At 40.6% G+C, this 19,460-nt stretch overlaps 1 protein-coding gene across 1 annotated transcript; it reads right to left on the bottom strand.

Annotated features, from left to right (window-relative positions):
- Nucleotides 1–219: 219 nt before the first annotated feature.
- LOC109154680 lies at nt 220–18,823 on the bottom strand. The gene is made up of 3 exons (XM_019302412.1): nt 18,539–18,823; nt 883–4,293; nt 220–780 (listed from the first exon to the last, which is right to left on the bottom strand). Exons 1-3 carry the CDS (start codon nt 18,821–18,823, stop codon nt 220–222), a joined length of 4,257 nt encoding a protein of 1,418 aa, XP_019157957.1.
- Nucleotides 18,824–19,460: the final 637 nt, after the last annotated feature.

The raw sequence follows: 19,460 nt of genomic DNA, 5'->3' as shown, positions 1-19,460 counted from the left end.
GTTTTTTTTTTTTTTTTTTTTTTTTTTTTAACGTGGGCGGACCACGAGCACAAGATATTACTTCGAAAATTTTTTGTAAAAGATGATAACGAGCTTGTTTTATTAAGTAACATGGACGGACCATGAAAGTAAGATATTATTTCCCAGGACTTTTAGTGTGTAAAGCGGACGGACCGCGATTGCCAAGCACTAATTCTAATGATTGCTACTACAAGGTTTTTAAGGAAAGTATTTGATCAAATGTTCCGAGTTCCATACCCGATCGATCATTCTTCCCCCTGTAGTTCTTAACTTGTATGTCCCTGGACGAACGACTTCCTCCACGACGTAAGGCCCCTCCCACTTTTTTGCGAATTTTCCCCCTTCAAGGGGTTGGCTGGCTTCCCTTCTTCGCAGCACAAGGTCGCCGACTTGGAAGTAACGGGGTCGGACTTTTGCGTCGTGGTAGGACTTTAGTTGACGACCATAGTTCTCCATCTTGCAGAATGCCGCCTCTCTCTTTTCATCCAAGAAGTTTAGATCCACCCTTTGGTGGAGTTCATTTTGTTCTGACTCGAATTCCTCCACCCTTCTACTAGGTATGATTACTTCCACCGGGGCCCGAGCTTCAAATCCATAGGCGAGTGCGAACGGGGTTTCTCCGGTGGCCCTTCTTGGTGTCGTGCGATAGGCCCAGAGGATGCCATCGAGTTCCTCCACCCAGGCTCCGCCGGCTACTTCTAGCTTTTTCTTGAGGCCGTCGAGGATGGTTCTATTCGCATTCTCCACTTGCCCATTCGCCTGAGGATAAGATACCGCTACCCGGCTATGCTTAACGCCCCATCCTGCTAAGAATTCTGAAAATTCTCGTGCCTCGAACTAACGACTATTGTCTGTGATTACCTGGAGGGGGATACCGAAACGATACAGGATGTTTTTCTCGACAAACCTTTTGCACCTTGCTGCAGTGATGCTCGCTAGGGGCTCGGCCTCCACCCATTTCGTGAAATAGTCAATGGCCACGATGATGTACTTTCTGCTTCCAGTCCCCGTGGGAAGGGCCCCTACCAGGTCAATTCCCCATCTTGAAAAAGGAATCGCGGTGCTTATCAGGGTGTAGTTCGTCGCAGATCGACCCGGCAGTGCTTGGAATTCTTGGCACTTGGGACATCGCTTTGTATATTCGGCGCAATCCCTCAGCATTTTGGGCCAAAAATACCCTTGTAGCATGATGCGGCGCGCAATGGTGTACGCCCCTTGGTGCGCGGAGCATACTCCCTCGTGGACTTCTTTTATCTCCAACTTCGCTTCATCTGGATATAGACACCTCAGTAACGTGCCGTTGTAGGAGCGTTTGTACAACTTATCGCCCGAGACAACGTAGCTAGGTGCCCGTAACTTCGTTACCTTGGCGTCTGCCTCGTCTTGCGGTAGGGTGCCATCTGCCTTGTATCGCTTGATATGATCAATCCAACATGGCTCCCTAGTCTGCACAGGGAAGACCCACGAGACGTCGATACTTGAAGTCTCGAGGTCTTCTAGTCGAGCGATCTTCCTAATGTGGCCGGGGACTCCGGTACTTAGCTTTGAGAGCTTGTCGGCGTCGGCGTTCTGCTCTCTCGGTACCTGGTGTATCTCATATCCCTCGAACTCGCGCAAGGTTCTCAACACCGCGTCTCTGTATTTCTGCATGCTTCCTTCGTTGGCTTCATACTCCCCGGACACCTGGCTGACAACCAGCTTGGAGTCGCATCGAATTCGGACCTTTCCAGCTCGTAGTCCCGCCGCCAATCGCAGTCCATTGAGGATGGCCTCGTACTCCGCCTCATTGTTAGACAACTTGAAGTGGAATCGGATGGCATAGTAGGCGCGGAATCCCTCCGGAGTGACGAGCACCACACCGCCGCCGCAGCCTTTGCTGTTGGAAGAGCCGTCTGTGGACAAAGTCCACCACCCTCCATCTTCAGTTTCTACTTGATCCGCTACTTCCCGAGCTGTGCACTCCACTATAAAGTCTGCAAGCGCTTGGCCTTTGATGGCGGGCCTCGGTTTAAAATCTATGTCAAACTGACTGAGGTGCATGGCCCACCGTGCCATCCTGGCGGAGCTGTTAGTATTCCGTAGGAAGCTTCCCAACGGCTGATGTGAAAGTACGTGGATGGGGTGAGCTTGGAAGTAGTGAGCTAACCTTTTTGATGAAGTGACTATAGCAAATACTGTTTTCTCCAACACACTGTACCGGAGCTCTGCGTCGTGAAGGGCTTTGCTTACGTAGTAGATGGGACGCTGAGTCCCTCCTTCTTCTTTGACCAGCACGGAGCTGATCGCACCCTGTGATACGCCCAAGTACAGGATTAGGGTTTCACCTGCCTCTGGCTTTGCTAGCAGGGGCGGGGACAACAAGTATTTTTTCAACTCTTCGAAGGCCTTCTGACAGTCCGGCGTCCACTCGAACCCTTTGCTCTTTTTCAAGATTTGGAAGAAGGGGAGGGAACGTTCAGCCGATTTCGATAGAAAACGGCCTAAGGCCGCCAGACGCCCGTTGAGTCTCTGGACTTCCTTTATGGACCGTGGAGGCTCCATGTCAAGGATAGTCCTTACTTTTTCTAGATTCGGCTCAATGCCGTTCCTGGTGACCATGAAGCCCAAAAATTTGCCCCCATCAACGGCGAAGGTGCATTTTTTTGGGTTCAAGCGCAAATTAAATTTTTTCATAATGGAAAATACCTCGCTGAGATCCTCGGCATGGGAAGTGGCCTTGCGACTTTTGACGATCATGTCGTCCACGTACACTTCCATGTTTCGTCCCAGTACTGACTTGAACAGCTTTGCCACCATGCGAGTGTATGTGGCCCCGGCATTCTTCAATCCGAACGGCATGACCAAGTAGCAGAATATCCCCTCAGGAGTGATGAAGGCGGTCTTCTCTGCATCCTCCTCATGCATGGATATCTGATGGTACCCACGGAAGGCGTCCATGAAGCTCATGAGTTCACATCCTGCCGTCTCATCCACCAATTGATCTATATTGGGTAGTGGAAAACGGTCCATAGGGCATGCCCTATTGAGGTCCGTGTAGTCCACGCACATCCTCCATGTCGATCCTTTGGGAGCTAAGACTACGTTGCTCAGCCACTGTGGGTAGTAAATTTCCTTGATGTGCCCTACGTTGAGTAATGCGGTCACCTCCTTTTTCACGAACTCTCTTCGTTCTGCCGACATATACCTTTTTCGCTGATGCACTGGTTTTCCGCTGGGGTCGACCGCGAGCTTGTGGGTTATGATCCTTCGATCTATGCCCGGCATGTCCTCTGGCCCCCATGCGAACACCGTGTGAGAACGACGAATTACATCCACTATTTGGGCCCTTAGCTCTGGGCTTAAGCCTGTGCCGATCTTCGCCACTCGGTCTGGTCTGGAGGGATCCAGAACTATATCTTCCGTCTCTGACACGGGCTCGGCGCGGGGCCAGGCCTCTTCTTTTTTGAAAATTTTCTCCGCGATCGTGTGGACCTGTAAGTCCTTGCTGCCAATCTTTTTGCATGCCTTCACGTAGCAACTGCGGGCCGCCCGTCGGTCACCTCTGACGACTCCTATCCCATTCGGAGTGGGGAACTTCATGCACAAGTGTTCCATTGATATTATGGCCTTGAGGTCCTCTAGTGCTGGCCTCCCCAGTATGATGTTGTGCGCACAAGTGAGCCTTACCACGATGAACTCCATGTCCATCTTGCGAATGTTGGGGCTCGTGCCTATCTCCACGGGCAGGGTCACCGACCCTTCTGTTTCCACGGAATCCCCAGTAAACCCAGACAATGGAGTTCGTACCTCTTTGAGCTGGCCTCTAGGTAGCCCCAACTTGGTGAAGGCGTCGTAGTACATCATGTTAACCGAGCTTCCCGTGTCGGCCAAGATGGGATGTACGATCATATCATTAATGTCCATCTTAATCACTAGTGCGTCGCGATGGGGTAAGGGGCCCTCGGGAAGGTCCTCGTCACAGAAAGTGATGGCCTCCCGCCTCTGCTTCTTCCCTTTTGGAAGACTCACCACTTCTCCCACGTACAGCTGCCTGCTCCACTTCCTCCTCTCTGTAGGTGTGTCGCCGCCAGCTGGTCCACCATAGATGAAATGTATAGTGTGTTTCTTTTGTCGTCTGGGCACCATCTCGGTTTCCTTCTCGCTATCATCCTGCTCCGATATCTGGTCGTGGTCTCTTTTCTTGGCGTTCAAGGTGGATGGCTCGGCGCCATCCTCCTTCCTCCAGACATTTTTTGGTGGATTTTTTGATGGGTCGCGCTGCGGCTGTTGCTGCTGCTTGGATCGCTTGACAAAATGCCGAAAGTAGCCCTGCTGGATGAGTTCTTCTATTTGTCTCTTTAGCACGTTACATTCGTCCGTGTCGTGCCCGGGTTGCCTATGGAACCTACAGTACTTTGCTTGGTCTCCTTTTAGGGAGACTTTCATGCATTCCGGTGGGAACTCGACTATTCCCATCTCCTCAGCCTGTTTTAGGATGACGCTGACGGGATGGGTAAGCGGAGTTAGGTTACGCAAGGGAACCAGGCAAGGCCGTTCATGGTCCCGGCCTTTTCCTGCAGCCGGGTGGTTCGAACGTGGCGCCTGGCTGGGCGAACCAACTTTCCCAGGTTTCCCATTCTTCCTGCCGTCCTCCTCATCATTTTTCTTCCTGTCGACGTCCTCTGCTTCGGCATAGCGGCTAGCCGTCCTCATCAAATCTTCGTACGAACGGGGGTGGTGGGCGTTCAGCTACTTGTGAAAATACCCTGATCTCAAGGCGTGGATGAATATCGGGATCGCTGCCTTGGAGTCGAAATCGTAGACATTATTGACTTCCTTTTTCCACTTGATCAGGAAGTCTTTGAGGCTCTCGCCTCTATCTTGCTTTACCACACAGAGGTGGGAGAACGGTTTCTTACGCTGTATGCTACCAGAGAAGTATGTCAGGAAGCTTTTGGACAACTCTCCAAAATTTTGGATCGACCCGTCTGGGATGGTGTTGAACCAATCTTGGGCCGTTCCATCCAGGGTGGACAAGAACGCTCGGCACACGATGGCGTCCCCTGCCCCAATCATCACCATAGCAGCCTTGTACCTAGTCATGTGGACACGTGGGTCAGTGGCTCCTGTGTATGCCTTGATGGCGGGTAACCTGAAGTCCCTCGGCAGAGGTACGTCCATGATGCTTGGGGAGAACGGTGCTGCCATTCGTACCTCGGGTTCCGGCGACTGCTCCCGTGCCTCTACCCTTCTTGCTAGCTCCTCGATCCTTCTCTGCAGCCTTTCGACTAGGGCCGACTCGTCAGGGTGTCGGCGCGGGACCGGCTGCCGCTCCTCCATGTGCGGGGCTAGTTCATCGGCGCGCCGTCCATCTGAGTGTCGACGCGGAGCTGGTTCCTCGACGTTTCGTCCCTCCAGGTGTCGGTGTGGAACCCGCTCACCAATGCGTCGTTCGCCTGCTGAGTGCCGACGCGGAGCCGGCTCATCGACGCGTCGCTCCGCCGAGTGCCGACGCGGGACCGGTTCATCGAAGCGTCGCTCATCCGAATGTCGACGCGGGGCCGACTCGTCACCGTGCCGGCGCGGGGCCGACCCACGAGACTCGCCCATCCTTTCTGAGGGCAATCTTTCCGCTTCTCTTTCCTCGTGTCGATGAGGGCCTCTAGCGGAAGACCCCTCGGCACGCGATTCCGGCCTTTGCCGGGCGGGCGCCCCGTGTCCCAACAGTTCTAGGGCAGAGCGGGAGGGCCTAGGTTGCCGTCCGGCCGGTCCGATTCTTTGGGTGCCCTCTCCCGAGCCCCCGGTCCTAGTGCGACGCCCTGCGTCTCTCGCGGCACGGGTCGCGTCCTGGGCATCCACTCTTCGTGGGGATTCTACCTCTATTTCCTGAGGCCGCGGCGGGGGCACTTGGCCTTGTAGTCCCACCGCCACTTGGTTTAGTGCCGCCGCTACTGCTTGCTGAATGGTTGCCTGGAAGTTCATGACTTGGTTCGCCCCTCCATTGTGGAGCTGGTCTCGGAGGTCCCCGGGCCTCCCGTTGTTGAGATGTTCTCGGAGGTCCCCTCCGCGATTGTTGGTGAGTAGGTCACGGAGGTCGCCTGAGGCGTTGTCATTGTTCACATTGCCATTGTTCACGTTGCGAGAACCGTGGGAGCTGCGGGACGCCATTCTTTCAAGCTTGTTGTTGAAAGAGGAATGAGTTTTTGTCGTAGCCTGCTTGAGTATTGGACTCAGGCTCTCAATGAAAGCACCAATGACGGTAATAACGTTACCGGTAAATAATAATATAATAATGCTAAAAGAGAGTAACAATAGTTGTATTGCTTTTTGTCTCAGTATAGAAAGTACAGTGTGTCCATTGCTAGCTGAGGGGAGCCCCATTTATACTTAGAGTCCTAACGGTAACAACATGGGATATAAATGGGGAGCCTAGCCTTTAACTCTCTCTCATCAATGGGGACTTCAATGTTGGCTTCAATGGTAGTAAAGTGGCACCTGTTGGAATTCCTGACCATTGGAGTTCTGCCCGTTGGGTTCCCATGTGATGCTGAGTCAATGCCCATTTGTGATCCAGGTCGGGTGCCAGCCCTATTATCCTGTCAGGAGATTTGGAGAGACTAACAATAAAAGTAATAATGTTTAATTTATAAACATAATTTTAAAATATAATAAAAAATATGTTTAATTTAATATCCATGTAGGAGTTATGTGGTATGGTAACCTGTTGAGGAAGGGTCAACCCACTATTTGGTATAACTAAACAGATTTGGCTACTTGAGGAATCTAATTATTACACATTTTTAAGTTCAATGGACTAATTGCAGTTTTAGATTTAGTTCCATGGCTAATTTGAATGTTTTTCCTAAAAAATTATTATTAAATTGAACTATATTATAGAAATTACATATACACACATGTTTGTATTTTACATAGTGAGGAGAGAATTGACAAAATAAAAAAATATTAAAAGTAAATTAAACTTGTTAAAAAATTATAAATGTACAACATAAATAATACTAAATAAAAACACATTTTATGCCACATATATTACTAATTTTTTAAAAAAAATTCCAGCAAATAAGGGTTAAAAAATGTTTAAAATAAAAGTTAAATCAAGAGGTACTAAAAAAAAAAAGTTAAATCAAAAGAAAAAATGTGAAAGATAAAAAAAATAATAATAAATAAATAAAATAAAATAAAAAAATAAAGTGTAAAGGAACAACACATTTTATTATATCTTCTAACCCTAAAAATAATTTTTAAAAACAACCATATAATAATGTATAAGTCTGTGGATAGTGTCACATCATTTAGCTGTTCAAATATATACTAACCATAGTTGCTTTCTCACCAAATCTTAATTTCTAGAGGACCAGTCTTTGTTACCCAAAATGACAAATTAGAATGAGAATAAAATTATAAAATATTTACTCAAATAAAATAATTCAAAGAAAATGTAGCAATAATCTTTCTGAACTGTTGAAGGGCCATGATATTATTCTCTCATTTTTGGATTATCCTATTCTCTATATAGATATGTATGAGCAAGCCAGGAAGTTTGTTGTTGACTGCTAGGTTGATGTCTTACCTAACAACAATATTGTTTTCGTGCGATATTAAATTGCATCGATCCTTCTACGACGACCTAACATGGCGGCATCCTTCGCAGGATGGAGCCAGAAATTTGGGGTAGGGAGGACGAAGTAGTAGGAACAGATTCAGAATTTTTTTTCCAGTAAAAGTGAAACATTAAAACAAAAGAGATAATTATCAATGGAACAAAAAAAACTGTAAAATTATGTTGATACCAAAGGATTCAAACCCTTGGCCTTTATTATTACCAATCATATCCTCTATCAACTAATCTAACTCATTTCTTGTTGACATTTAAAAATTTTTTTTTTATACTAATACTAAAACCTGCACTATATATACATATATACATACAAATATTATATATGGGGTGGAGGTGGGGTGAGGGGTGCAGCTGCCCCCTGCCCCCCTTTGGCTCCGTCTCTGATCCTTCGTGCTGTTTAATATATACTAGTTTTTTTAAGATAACGTCCAATGATTATTTTTAAATAAGTATTACAAACTATATCAATGCAATATTATATAGGAGGTGTTCATACACAGGTAAATAAATGTTGAATTTGTTTATTAAATTGGTAATTTAAAGTATATAAATGCAAGATAATATATATATATATATATATATATATGTATATATATATATATATATGTGTGTGTGTATATATATATACATATATATATGTATATATATATATATATATATATATATATATATGTGTGTGTATATATATATATATATATATATATACATATATATATGTATATATATATACATACATATATATATATATATATACATATATATATATATATACATATATATATATATATATATATATATATATATATATATATATATATATATATATATATATATATGTGTGTGTGTGTGAGAGATTGATTATAATTGTTACTAAAATAAATGTTTGCAAGTTTGTAATAAGCTAGTCTAAAAGCGATAGTCTAAATAAATACTACTTTTAGTTTACATTTTTCAAATTCTTCTTAATTCTCTTTTGGGTAGCATTGTGATTGTCTTCATCTTCGGTACATGTCATTTTTTTTTTTTTTTAAAAAAAACCTAACCTAAATTTGTTTTTTTTTTTCTTCTTAAAATGCAAGAAAATCAAATGATTTTCAAAGTTCCCGATTTATAATTTTTGATACTCAATTTTGAATGCTATGTATTTAGTCGGGCTAATTATTTGACCAAAGTTTATGTTAAATTTTATATTATATATTTTTTAAAATATATTTTAACATATTTGTAGTATATGTTTAATGAGTAAGTTAAGAATAATAAATAATTAACCGAATATTTCGTTACTAAAGTTTATACTAACAGAATTTAGGGTTATCTAAGGGAAGTAAATAATATAATAGAGGGTAAATAAGGAAAATCATTAAAAATATAACAATCAAAATAATATAAACCATTCATTTTAAGAAACAGTTAAATTAACATTTTTTTGTTCCAGTTAAGGGCTTAACATTATTGGCTCTTATTAGATTTGTATATATATATATATATATATATATATATATATATATATATATATATATATATATATATATATATATATATATATATATATATATATATATATATGCGCATTCCGCGATTGATTAAATGCTCAATGTTTGTATTTAAATAAGTAATTCAAAGTATATCAATGTAAAATTATATAGGAGAAATTCATTATAGTGGACATTAAAATTAATGTTTGATTTGCACTTTTCTAAAAAATAATTATCTAAATACTTATTGCAGTTGACATGATATTAGGTAGTAAATATTACTTTTGGTTGGAATTACTCTAAGTTTTATTAATTCTGTAACACCCCGTGTTACGGCCTTCGTATCCGGACTAATTATAAAATTAATTCCGTTAACGTATTTAATTAGACTAGAATTCCCATTAATTAATTAGTATGGTCCACAATGGATCATGGACCCTTATCCTTAACCAAGTCTTTAATTCTATAAGGAATAGGAAAAGTCGGGCCTTTACTATTCAGATTCTAGTTAGGACTCCTGAATCTATATATAGGGGATTAGAAAGAATTTAGAAACCCTACCACAATTAATCCTACCACGCGAGATATTCCCCGAGAAAACCTAGCAAAAGGATTCCCTGCCACCAAACTTAGAGGAATCCATTGGAGGGAAACCTTAGAGAACAACCTTAGTAGCCAAGGATATTGATTAGGGCTAAGAGGTAACACATGTCTTACAAAACCTATTTTCCTTGCTATATCTTATTCATTGGCTCCTTTGATAATCGTATGTGTAATTCTGTGATTGAGTTTTAATAGAGCTTTGATTAGGGTTTATATGGTGTTTGTTTGATAATCTTGATGTTCTTGATATTGTGATTGCTTATATGTATGATCTTGTATTTTTAATTATGTCTACAGCTCGTCCCTAGGGTTTATATCGTGAATCTCATTGTTATGATGTTCTTGGTATATTTGGGTGTGATTATGCATGATCGGGTGTTGAGTCTAGCTTAGGACTTGTATTTGGGACTTTGCATATAGACTTCTTGATGTTTTTGTGGTTCCGAAGGCTCCCGAACCGTTATATGATTAATGTTAGGCCTTGGCATGTTTATGAATCGTGTTAGAACGTATTTTGTTTGATCCTTGGTTTAATTCCGTTAATTGAATCCGTGGTGTTGTCGTTATGTGTTTGAATGTGTCTGGACATGGTTTTGGGTTCCACGAGAGATCCCGGGACCGAAAAGTTGTCTATGTACCAGTGGGGGTAGGTGGGGCACGGGTACCCGCCACCTACCCGCTGCCCGGAAACACTATTCCAGCGGGCAGCCGGCGGGCGGTGGTCTGCTCGTCGGCCACCCGCTGGAATAGTGGTTGGCCGCTGGCGGGTGGTCCTCCACCCACCACCTACCCGCTAGAATTTGTTGGTGCCTCGCGGTGTTTTTCCCCATTTGTTGTTTCCCCGTGTCCCGTTGTACCCGGTTTGTCGTGTATAAGCCTCGTTTGATGTTTTGAATACCGTTCTAGGAATTTATGTGTAGTGCGTGTCGTTGTTGTTATGTTTTAATTGTTCTTGGTTGATTATGTGTTAACTGATTGAATGATGATGAGTATCGTGGTCATTGTGCAATGACCGGTGTGACTAATAATGATGATAAGATTGTGATTGGTGGAAAAGAATTGTTGGCGGATGGCACAACGAGTGCCCAGTCATTGTACTAAAGGTACAGGCGTAGCGGTTACTATGCTAAAGGCACAAACCCACCTTTGACTTGCTTGCCATTGAGAATGGGTCAGGTTATAAGTGTTGCGGTGCCATGTCGGGGCTATATGCGCTAACCCCTTGGTATTGGTACTAGAGGTACGGATCATGCGAATGGCACTGCGGTGCTATCTTGATATGTTGGTGGTTTGTCGGTGGGGGCATGTAGTTGCCCGGAGGAATAAGGGAGGCGATATAAGGGTGGCCTGGAGGTATAGGTTGAAACTGATATAAGGACGGAGGGGAGCTACAAGGTTGGAACTTGGTATAAGGTTGGACGATGAATTGTGTGCTTTGATGATTACTTGCTAATTGATTGTCTTTGAATGCCCTTGTTGTCCCTATTTTCTATTTATGAGCTTATTCGTCTATTGTGTCTTGTATCGTATCCTTAGGACGCATGTTAGTCTTTATGATTGTTCTATAATGTCGGGTTTGTTGTTGTGTCTTGAGTCTTGATCTTGAATTTAAACTAGAGTCTCGTAAGTATATACGTATTCCAGTTTCAAAATGATTTCTTATATCTACCAATATTGTACTTAACGCGTTGGAGTGGGTTACCAGCATTATTCGCTAACGGTTGTTACACCGAATGTTTTTCAGGATCAGTTAAGTAGCCTCGGAGCGCGCTAGTCGGATTCATGGACTTAGTTTAGTTAGTTCTAGCCTTGATGAGATGGCTTGCGTGCCTTGATTTGTATTTGGATATTATTTGTGGTTTACGCTTTGTTAGATAGTTTAGCTTGTGCATCTGAGTTCTCTAGCTCAGATGTGGCATAGCACCCCGCCTATTATGTTTAGTTTATGCTCTGTTTGGGTAATTTATAATAGATTTGCCTTTATTCCATCAGCTTTAAAAATTTTTAAAAATTAGGGGTGTTACAAATTCGCTTTTGGATATGTTTGTCATTATCTTCGTCTTCATTGGTTGTCCGCTTCCTTTATGTTAGTAATGTTTCATAATGTCTCATGCTTGTCCGCTTCTTTCCAATTAGGGATGGCAATGTGCCCCGTCCCCGACGGGGATCCCCAATCCCCGCCTCGACGGGGACGGGGATAAGAAAAATTTTCGGGGAACGGGGACGGGGACGGGGAATGTAATCAATTCCCCGTCGGGGACGGGGACGGGGATGGGGATACCCCTCCCCGCCCCGCCCCTTCCCCGATTAATTTTTATAAATAAATAAATAAATAAATAAATATATATATATATATATATATATATATATATATATATATATATATATATATAATGTAATGCCAGAATTTCATTGTACTACTGTCTGTATATATAAAATGTAATGCCTTGGCATTACAGTGGCCATTACATTTCCAGAATTTCATTGTAGTACAGTACGTATATATAAAATGTAATGTATTGGCATTACAGTGGCCATTACATTATATATATATATATATATATATATATATATATATATATATATATATATATATATATATATATATATATATATATGAAATATATATATATATATAATTAAAATTTAAGTTTTATTTTTAAAATTTAAAATTTAAAATTTTAACTAAGAGTTGACGGGGATGGGGAATCCCCATCCCCGCCTAATTCTCCGCGGGGACGGGGATGGGGACTATTTTCAATTCCCCGCCGGGGATGGGGACGGGGACGGGGACAGGGATGGGGATTCGGGGACGGGGACGGGGGGTATACTCCCCGCCCCCGCCCCCGCCCCCGCCCCGCCCCGTTGCCATCCCTATTTCCAATAATACAAATGCATAATTAAAATATAGTCTTGTTCTAAATAATCAAAAGAAGATTAATTAATGAAAAAAAAAAACTTAACCTTGTTGAGAACTCATAGAAACTGCAATCAATAAGAAGAAGGAATACACCGAGAAAAATGGAGAGGGCAGAAGGATCATCTTATCCATCAGTCATTCTCTTACAAATGTATATATATATATATATATATATATATATATATATATATATATATATATATATATATATATATACACACACACACACACACACAGACACACACACACACACACAAGGTAATACACATAAAAGGCAAACACTATATTAGCTACAACTCTTACCATATAGATAATAATATCCACAATAATATATTGTTTATAACACTCCCCCTTAGACATTATTTGATATGATCCTGTATCGTAAAAACTTGCTAGGAAACCCTGTGTGAAAAATCTAGACAAAGAGTATAAAGTATATATTTAAATATATTCATGCCTCGTTAAAAATTTCACTAGGAAAACCACGTGTGAAAAAACCTAGTAGAAGAAAAGAGTACATGATATTTGTAAAATCCTATTTGTACTGATTGCCTCATTAAAAACCTTAACTTAAGAAAATCATGTGGGAAAAACTTGTAACACCCCGTGTTACGACCTCCAAATTCGGATTAATTATGAAATTAACTCCGTTAATATATAATTAAAAAGGATTTAATTGGACTAGAATTCCTTTAATTAATTGATATGGTTCACAATGGACCATGGACCCTTATCCCTAGCACAGCTTTAATCCCGTCGGGAATAGGGATAGTGGGTCTTTACTATTCTGATTCTAGTTAGGATTCCTGAATCTATATATAGGGATTAGAAAGCATTTAGAAACCCTACCACGAATAGCTCTGCCACCCGAAATATTCCCTCAAGTAATATAGCAAAGGAATTCCCCCTACCGAGCCTAGGAAGAATCAATTGGGAGGAGATCTTAGAAAAGAACCTTAGTAGCCAAGGGAATTTGATTAAGGGCTAAGAGGTAACCCATGTCTTACAAAATCTATTTTCCTTGCTATTGTTTATTGATTGGCTCCGTTAGTTGATTGAATGTGTGATTTTGTATGTATATCTTGTTAGAGCATGTCTTTAGGTTTATATGGTGAATTATTGCTACTCTTGATATTTTTGATGTCCTTGTGTGGTTATTAGTTTGATCTTGTATTTAATTATGTCTAGAGCTTGTCCCTAGGGTTTATATCGTGAATCTCGTGTTGTGATGTTCTTGGTATTCTTGGGTTGGTTTATGCATGCTCGAGTGTTGATTCTAGTCTAGGACTTGTCTTTAGGGCTTTGCATATAGATTTCTTGATGTTCTTGAGGTTCCGGATGCTCCTGAACCATTATGTGATTGATGTCGAGTCTTGGCATGTTTAGGAATCGTGTTAGAATGTAATTGGAAAGATTCTTGATTCAATCTTTGTTAATCGAATTCGTGTTGTTGTTGATACGTGTTGGAATGTGTTTGGACATGGTTCTGGGTTCCACGAACAAACACCAAACCAAATATTTACCTTCGTACCAGTGGGGGGTAGGTGGGGGGAAGCGAACCCCCACCACCTACCCGCGGCCCTGACTGCCCAATTCTAGCGGGCAGTCGGCGGGTAGTCGACTGCCCGCCGGGCACCCGCTGGAAACTTGACTGCCCACCGACGGGTGGCCGACGAGTGGTCCTCCACCCGCCGCCCACCCATTGGAATATGGTGGTGCGGTGGGCTGTTTTTCCCCGTTTGTTGTTTCCCCGTGTCCCGTGGTACCCCGTTTGATGTTTATGAGTCTCGTATGATGTTTTGAGTATCGTTCTAGGAATTTGTATGTAGCATGTGTCGCTTGTTATTGTACCTTGATTGTTATTGTTGATTATATGATTGATTGATTGATTGATTGATTGATTGATGATGGGTATTGTGATCATTGCGCAATGATGGTTGAGATCGATGATAATGAAATTGTGATTGATGGAAATGAATTATTGGCGAATAGCACAGCGAGTGCTCGGTTATCGTGCTAAAGGCACGGACCACCCCTTAGACTTGCTGGCTAAAGGCTTAGGTCAGTGTATAAGCGCCGCGGTGCCATGTCAGAGCTATATGCGCTAACCCCTTGATTATAGTGCTATAGGCATGGATCATGAGAATGGCACTTCGGTGCTACCATGTTGGTGGACTTGTTGGTGGTTTCGGTGTGGGGCATGCGTGCTCCGGAGCAATAAGGGAGGCGATATATGGGTGACCTGGAGGTACAGGTTGGAACTGATATAAGGATGTAGAGGAGTAAAGGTTGGAACTTGGTATAAGGTTGGAAGATTGATTGTGTGCTTTGATGATTACTTGCTAATTGATTGTCATTGGATCCCATTATTGGCTTTAATTTTCTATTTATGAGCTTACTTGTCTATTATGCCTTGCAAACGTAGGATGCATGCTAGTATCTCTATAATATCCGAAATGTTGCCATATTGATGGTGTCTCGAGTCTTGATCCTGGTTTTAAAACTAGAGTTGCTAAGGATTATATATGTATTCCAGTTTCAAAATGATTTCTTATATTTATATTAATTGTACTTAATGTGTGGGAGTGAGTTACTCAGCATTATTCGCTAACGGTTGCTACGACATATTTTTCAGGTGATAATCAGTAGCTAAGGAGCGCGCTAGTTGGACTTGTAGCCTTAGCTTAGTTAGTACTGATGCTGGCCTGCGTGCCTTGGCTTGTGTTTTGAACTTATGGATTTTATGTATTGGTTAGTTTAGCCTGTGCACCTAGGTTCTCAAGCCTAGGTGTGGCATAGCACCCCGACTCTCACGAATAGTTTATGCTCTGTTTGGATGTTAACGATGGATTGCGTTATTTATGTAAGCTTTTAAATGTTTTAAAAATTAGGGGTGTTACAACTTAGTTAAGGGAAAAAGAATACAACCCTAAACCTTCAAGGCATAATCGGCATAATATTCAGGATTTTGGGGTTTGTCTACTTAATCAATTATTTTGCAACTTTTTCCCATTTACATTACTATATCATACTCATGCCTCGTTAAAAATCTCACTAGAAAAACCAAGTGGAGAAAAATTAGTTGAGGAAAAGAGTGCATGATGTATGTGTATTCATGTTTTAGATTAGCTGCCTCGTTAAAAACTTTAGATTAAGAAAAAACCCCGTGGAGAAAAACTTAACTAAGGAAAAAGAGTACATCTGTTAGTTGTCAAGACCCAATCTTCAGGATTGATTCATGTAAAATGATACTCCCCCTCCAGATAACAATCTTTAAGTCCCATACATTAAATCTCCAAAATGTATAGAGGAATTTTGTAAATATATATATACAACTATCAATGAAATGAATATACTTTATAATAATTCCGTGACTCTTCTGGAGCTCACGTGGGTATAAAATTGACATCATAATATCTAGTCAAAAGGATTTCATTATATATCCTTTTATCAATTGTGCAACACAATCTTTATTGTCCCTTTATAGGACAATGAGGGTAAATATAGTACAACAGTTTTGGAACTTGGCATTATGGGGATACAAAAATAATAGCCAATACCCAAGTAGCCCATTGTATATTGACTTATCTAGGTATCCAATCAAAAATGATATATTGGCTAACTGGTGTATAAAAATTTCTTCAAGGAAAACCTCGATCTTCAAGTCGAGATAATACTTAGCTTTCCTAAGCTTTTTATTTAAAAAAAAAAATTCACGTCTTTAGACATGAACTGACATCATCAAGCTCTTTAGATATTTCATTGATGTTTAAACGATCAATATTGACTGAGATAATAAATAAATAAGTTCATTATGAACCCTTTATCGAGCACATAATGGTACATATTATTCCTTCTTCATGAGGATAATAACTCAATTCGCAATTCTTTAAAGAGTTCATAATGACACATAATAAATACATATTCCTTTTCTTCAAGAGGAAAAATTACTCAGTCAATTATTAACTGTTTCAAATCATATAAAGACCTTAATACTTTTAATGTTGCGATTTTCACTCTTTCTCATTTTGAGAACTTAAAATCCTTCGGGGACTTTTGAAATCAATATTAGTTGCATATCTAAGTTCATCATTTTGCGAATAATATTATGTAGCGGAACTTAATGCCATTTACCGTGGGAGAGTATATTTGATTAGAATCAATCAAGGGTATATACGTGAACTCATAAGGCTACAAACACACTTTATATCATATCACCTCGTTATTCTTATTTCTCTTTTGTGCACACACCCATTTGTAACCTTCAGGTTTAACACTCAACGGTGTATTGTTATAAAGAGAATATATATATATATATATATATATATATATATATATATATATATATATATATATATATATATATATATATATATATATATATATATATATATATTTTACCGAGTCGAGTTATGCCTTAATTACTCCTTTATACGTTAAATAGTCATGGCACTTTCGGTGCCTAACTCTGGATCCAGATTAGCATATAACGGAGCAATTTGTAATGGCAATTGTGTTGTCGACAACTATAATACTTTCATAAATATCTTCAATCTCTCCCATATTTATAATTGTTGATGGCAATATTTAAGTCAACCAGATTCTAGACATTTCCTAGGACTATTCAGATCACATCTGGTTGTCCCATATCTCTAGTATTATGTTTGTTTGGTGCACTTATGAATTAACTAGGGTTTCTCGTCATCTGGATGAACGTTTCAAGGACAAAATTAATCAAGCTTTTCTAAGAGTGGCAATTTTTATTTACACCGATGGATCTCCTATACTTCTGGCTTCAAGGAGTATCGGTAGATTTATTGTTCAAAGTTTGGGGAAGGTACATGGGACCTAGTCACTCTTTTATGATCAATATGATCAATAGATGTATTTGACAGATTATTTGCTAATATCGCAAATAGATTATTTTTTGAACTTCCAGTTCAGTTTAACTTGTACGTGGATTTCTTAACTGTAATTTTGCATATTCTCTTAATCTAGGATATTTGATTTACTTTCTTGCCAACTGGATAGTGAACTGATTAATACAGACTTACGATCAGACACTCATTCAGATAGATAAACAGATAGCGTAATGCAGAAGACTAAGGTAAAAAGTAAAAGCAACACACAAGTTTGTTTACCCAGTTCATATGGAGTCTTGGATGTGTCTGGTCTGAGATAGACTCAATTAATCGTATGTCATGCAGTGTGCACTACTTTAGCCCAGAAGCGTTGCGGCAGATGTGAGACATTCAACATTACTCTTGCCATTTCTTGTAGAGTCCGATTCTTTCATTCAACAATACCATTCTGTTGAGCTGTTCGTGAGGCAGAGAATTCATGTGCTATCCCATTTTCTGAGCAGAAATCTGAGTATAATGAATTCTCAAATTCCTTTCTATGATCACTTTTGAATCTTAGGATTTTGACAATGGATTTATCTTTTTTCCTTCTTAAGTCAAATGCACAAAGTTTTGAATGCGTCAAATGCCTCAGATTTTTCTCTCAAGAAAGATACCCAACAAAAATGTGAGTAATCCTCAACACACACAAATATGTATTTCTTTCCTCCAATGCTCTCAATTTGAGTTGGTTCGATAAGATGTATATGGACCAATTCCAAGCATCTTTCTGTAGTGATCATCTTCACTGCTTTATGAGGATCCCTGATTTGTTTTCCTATAGCACAAGCACCACAAACTCCTTCATGCTCCACCTTAAGCTTTGGTACCCCTCGAACAACATCAAGTTTGATCAGTTTGTCCATACCCGAAAGTTCATGTGACCAAATCGACGATGTCAAAGTTTTGATTCGTCTGCTTTAGTCATAAGACAAGTAGCATCATTTGTTAATATATAACAGTTATCAGACGAACGTGTACCTTCCATTATCACTTGATCTACCTTATCTCGAACACTACAGCAGTCTCGATTGAAACAGGCATTCCAATTCTGATCACACGGCTGACTAATACTTATGAGATTAGCTCGTAAACCATTAACCAGGAGAACTTCATCCAGATGAGGTAATCCTGGCACATTTAGAATGCCTTTGCCAACGATCTTACCCTTTTGACCTTCACCAAAAGTCACTGATCCACTACTAGGTTGAATAGACATAAGATACTTTGAATTCCTAGTCATATGTCTCGAACAGCCAAAGTCAAAGTACCATCTTGCTTCAGTCATTGCAGCTGTCAACACTATTGTAGGATAGTATATTACCTCAGATTTTTTGACCCAGACTTGTCTTGTGAAAGGGGTGATGAATTTATTTTGATACTTTTCCTCCCTTTGATCTCTGTAAAAGAAGTGACATCCAGGTTGACCTCTTGTCTGACAGTAGTGACAGGTAGGTACATACTGTCTGACCTTCACATATTTACCTTTGGATTTTGAATGAAGAGACTGGAACTTAGTATATATATATATATATATATATATATATATATATATATATATATATATATATATATATATATATAGGGTCCGGATCAGGTGAGGACCTAATCTTAGGTGAGGTCATGAGGACTAATCTAGACCATTAAATCAGAATGATGTATGGCTGAGATTAAAAGGAAAAAATCACACGGATTAAGAAAATAAACCCCTTGAAAATATTAAAATATATAAATTTAGGGTAAATCAGTCTTATTAAAAGATGTGCATTCCAATACAAAATGTTGTACATTCCTATACTGAGTGTTATGCATCGATAACTTTATTGTTGTGCATTCAAACCCCGCCAAAAAATCATACAGTGGACATCCCAATGTCCTACGATGCACTGAACTATGTGCTATAATGCACAACTCTCTAGCCTATA

This window comes from Ipomoea nil, unplaced genomic scaffold (genome assembly GCF_001879475.1).
Source record: "Ipomoea nil cultivar Tokyo-kokei standard unplaced genomic scaffold, Asagao_1.1 scaffold2653, whole genome shotgun sequence".
NCBI classification, from domain to species: domain Eukaryota; kingdom Viridiplantae; phylum Streptophyta; class Magnoliopsida; order Solanales; family Convolvulaceae; genus Ipomoea; species Ipomoea nil.
This window is presented reverse-complemented; position numbering and strand designations above follow the sequence as displayed.

Coding starts and splice junctions, on each gene's coding strand:
- LOC109154680 (XM_019302412.1), bottom strand. CDS start 18,823: ATGACTGAAGCAAGATGGTACTTTGACTTTGGCTGTTCGAGACATATG. Junction 4,294..18,538: donor GCTGTAGTGTTCGAGATAAG/GTAGATCAAGTG, acceptor CGATCCAAGCAG/CAGCAACAGCCGCAGCGCGA. Junction 781..882: donor GTTTCGGTATCCCCCTCCAG/GTAATCACAGAC, acceptor TCTTATCCTCAG/GCGAATGGGCAAGTGGAGAA.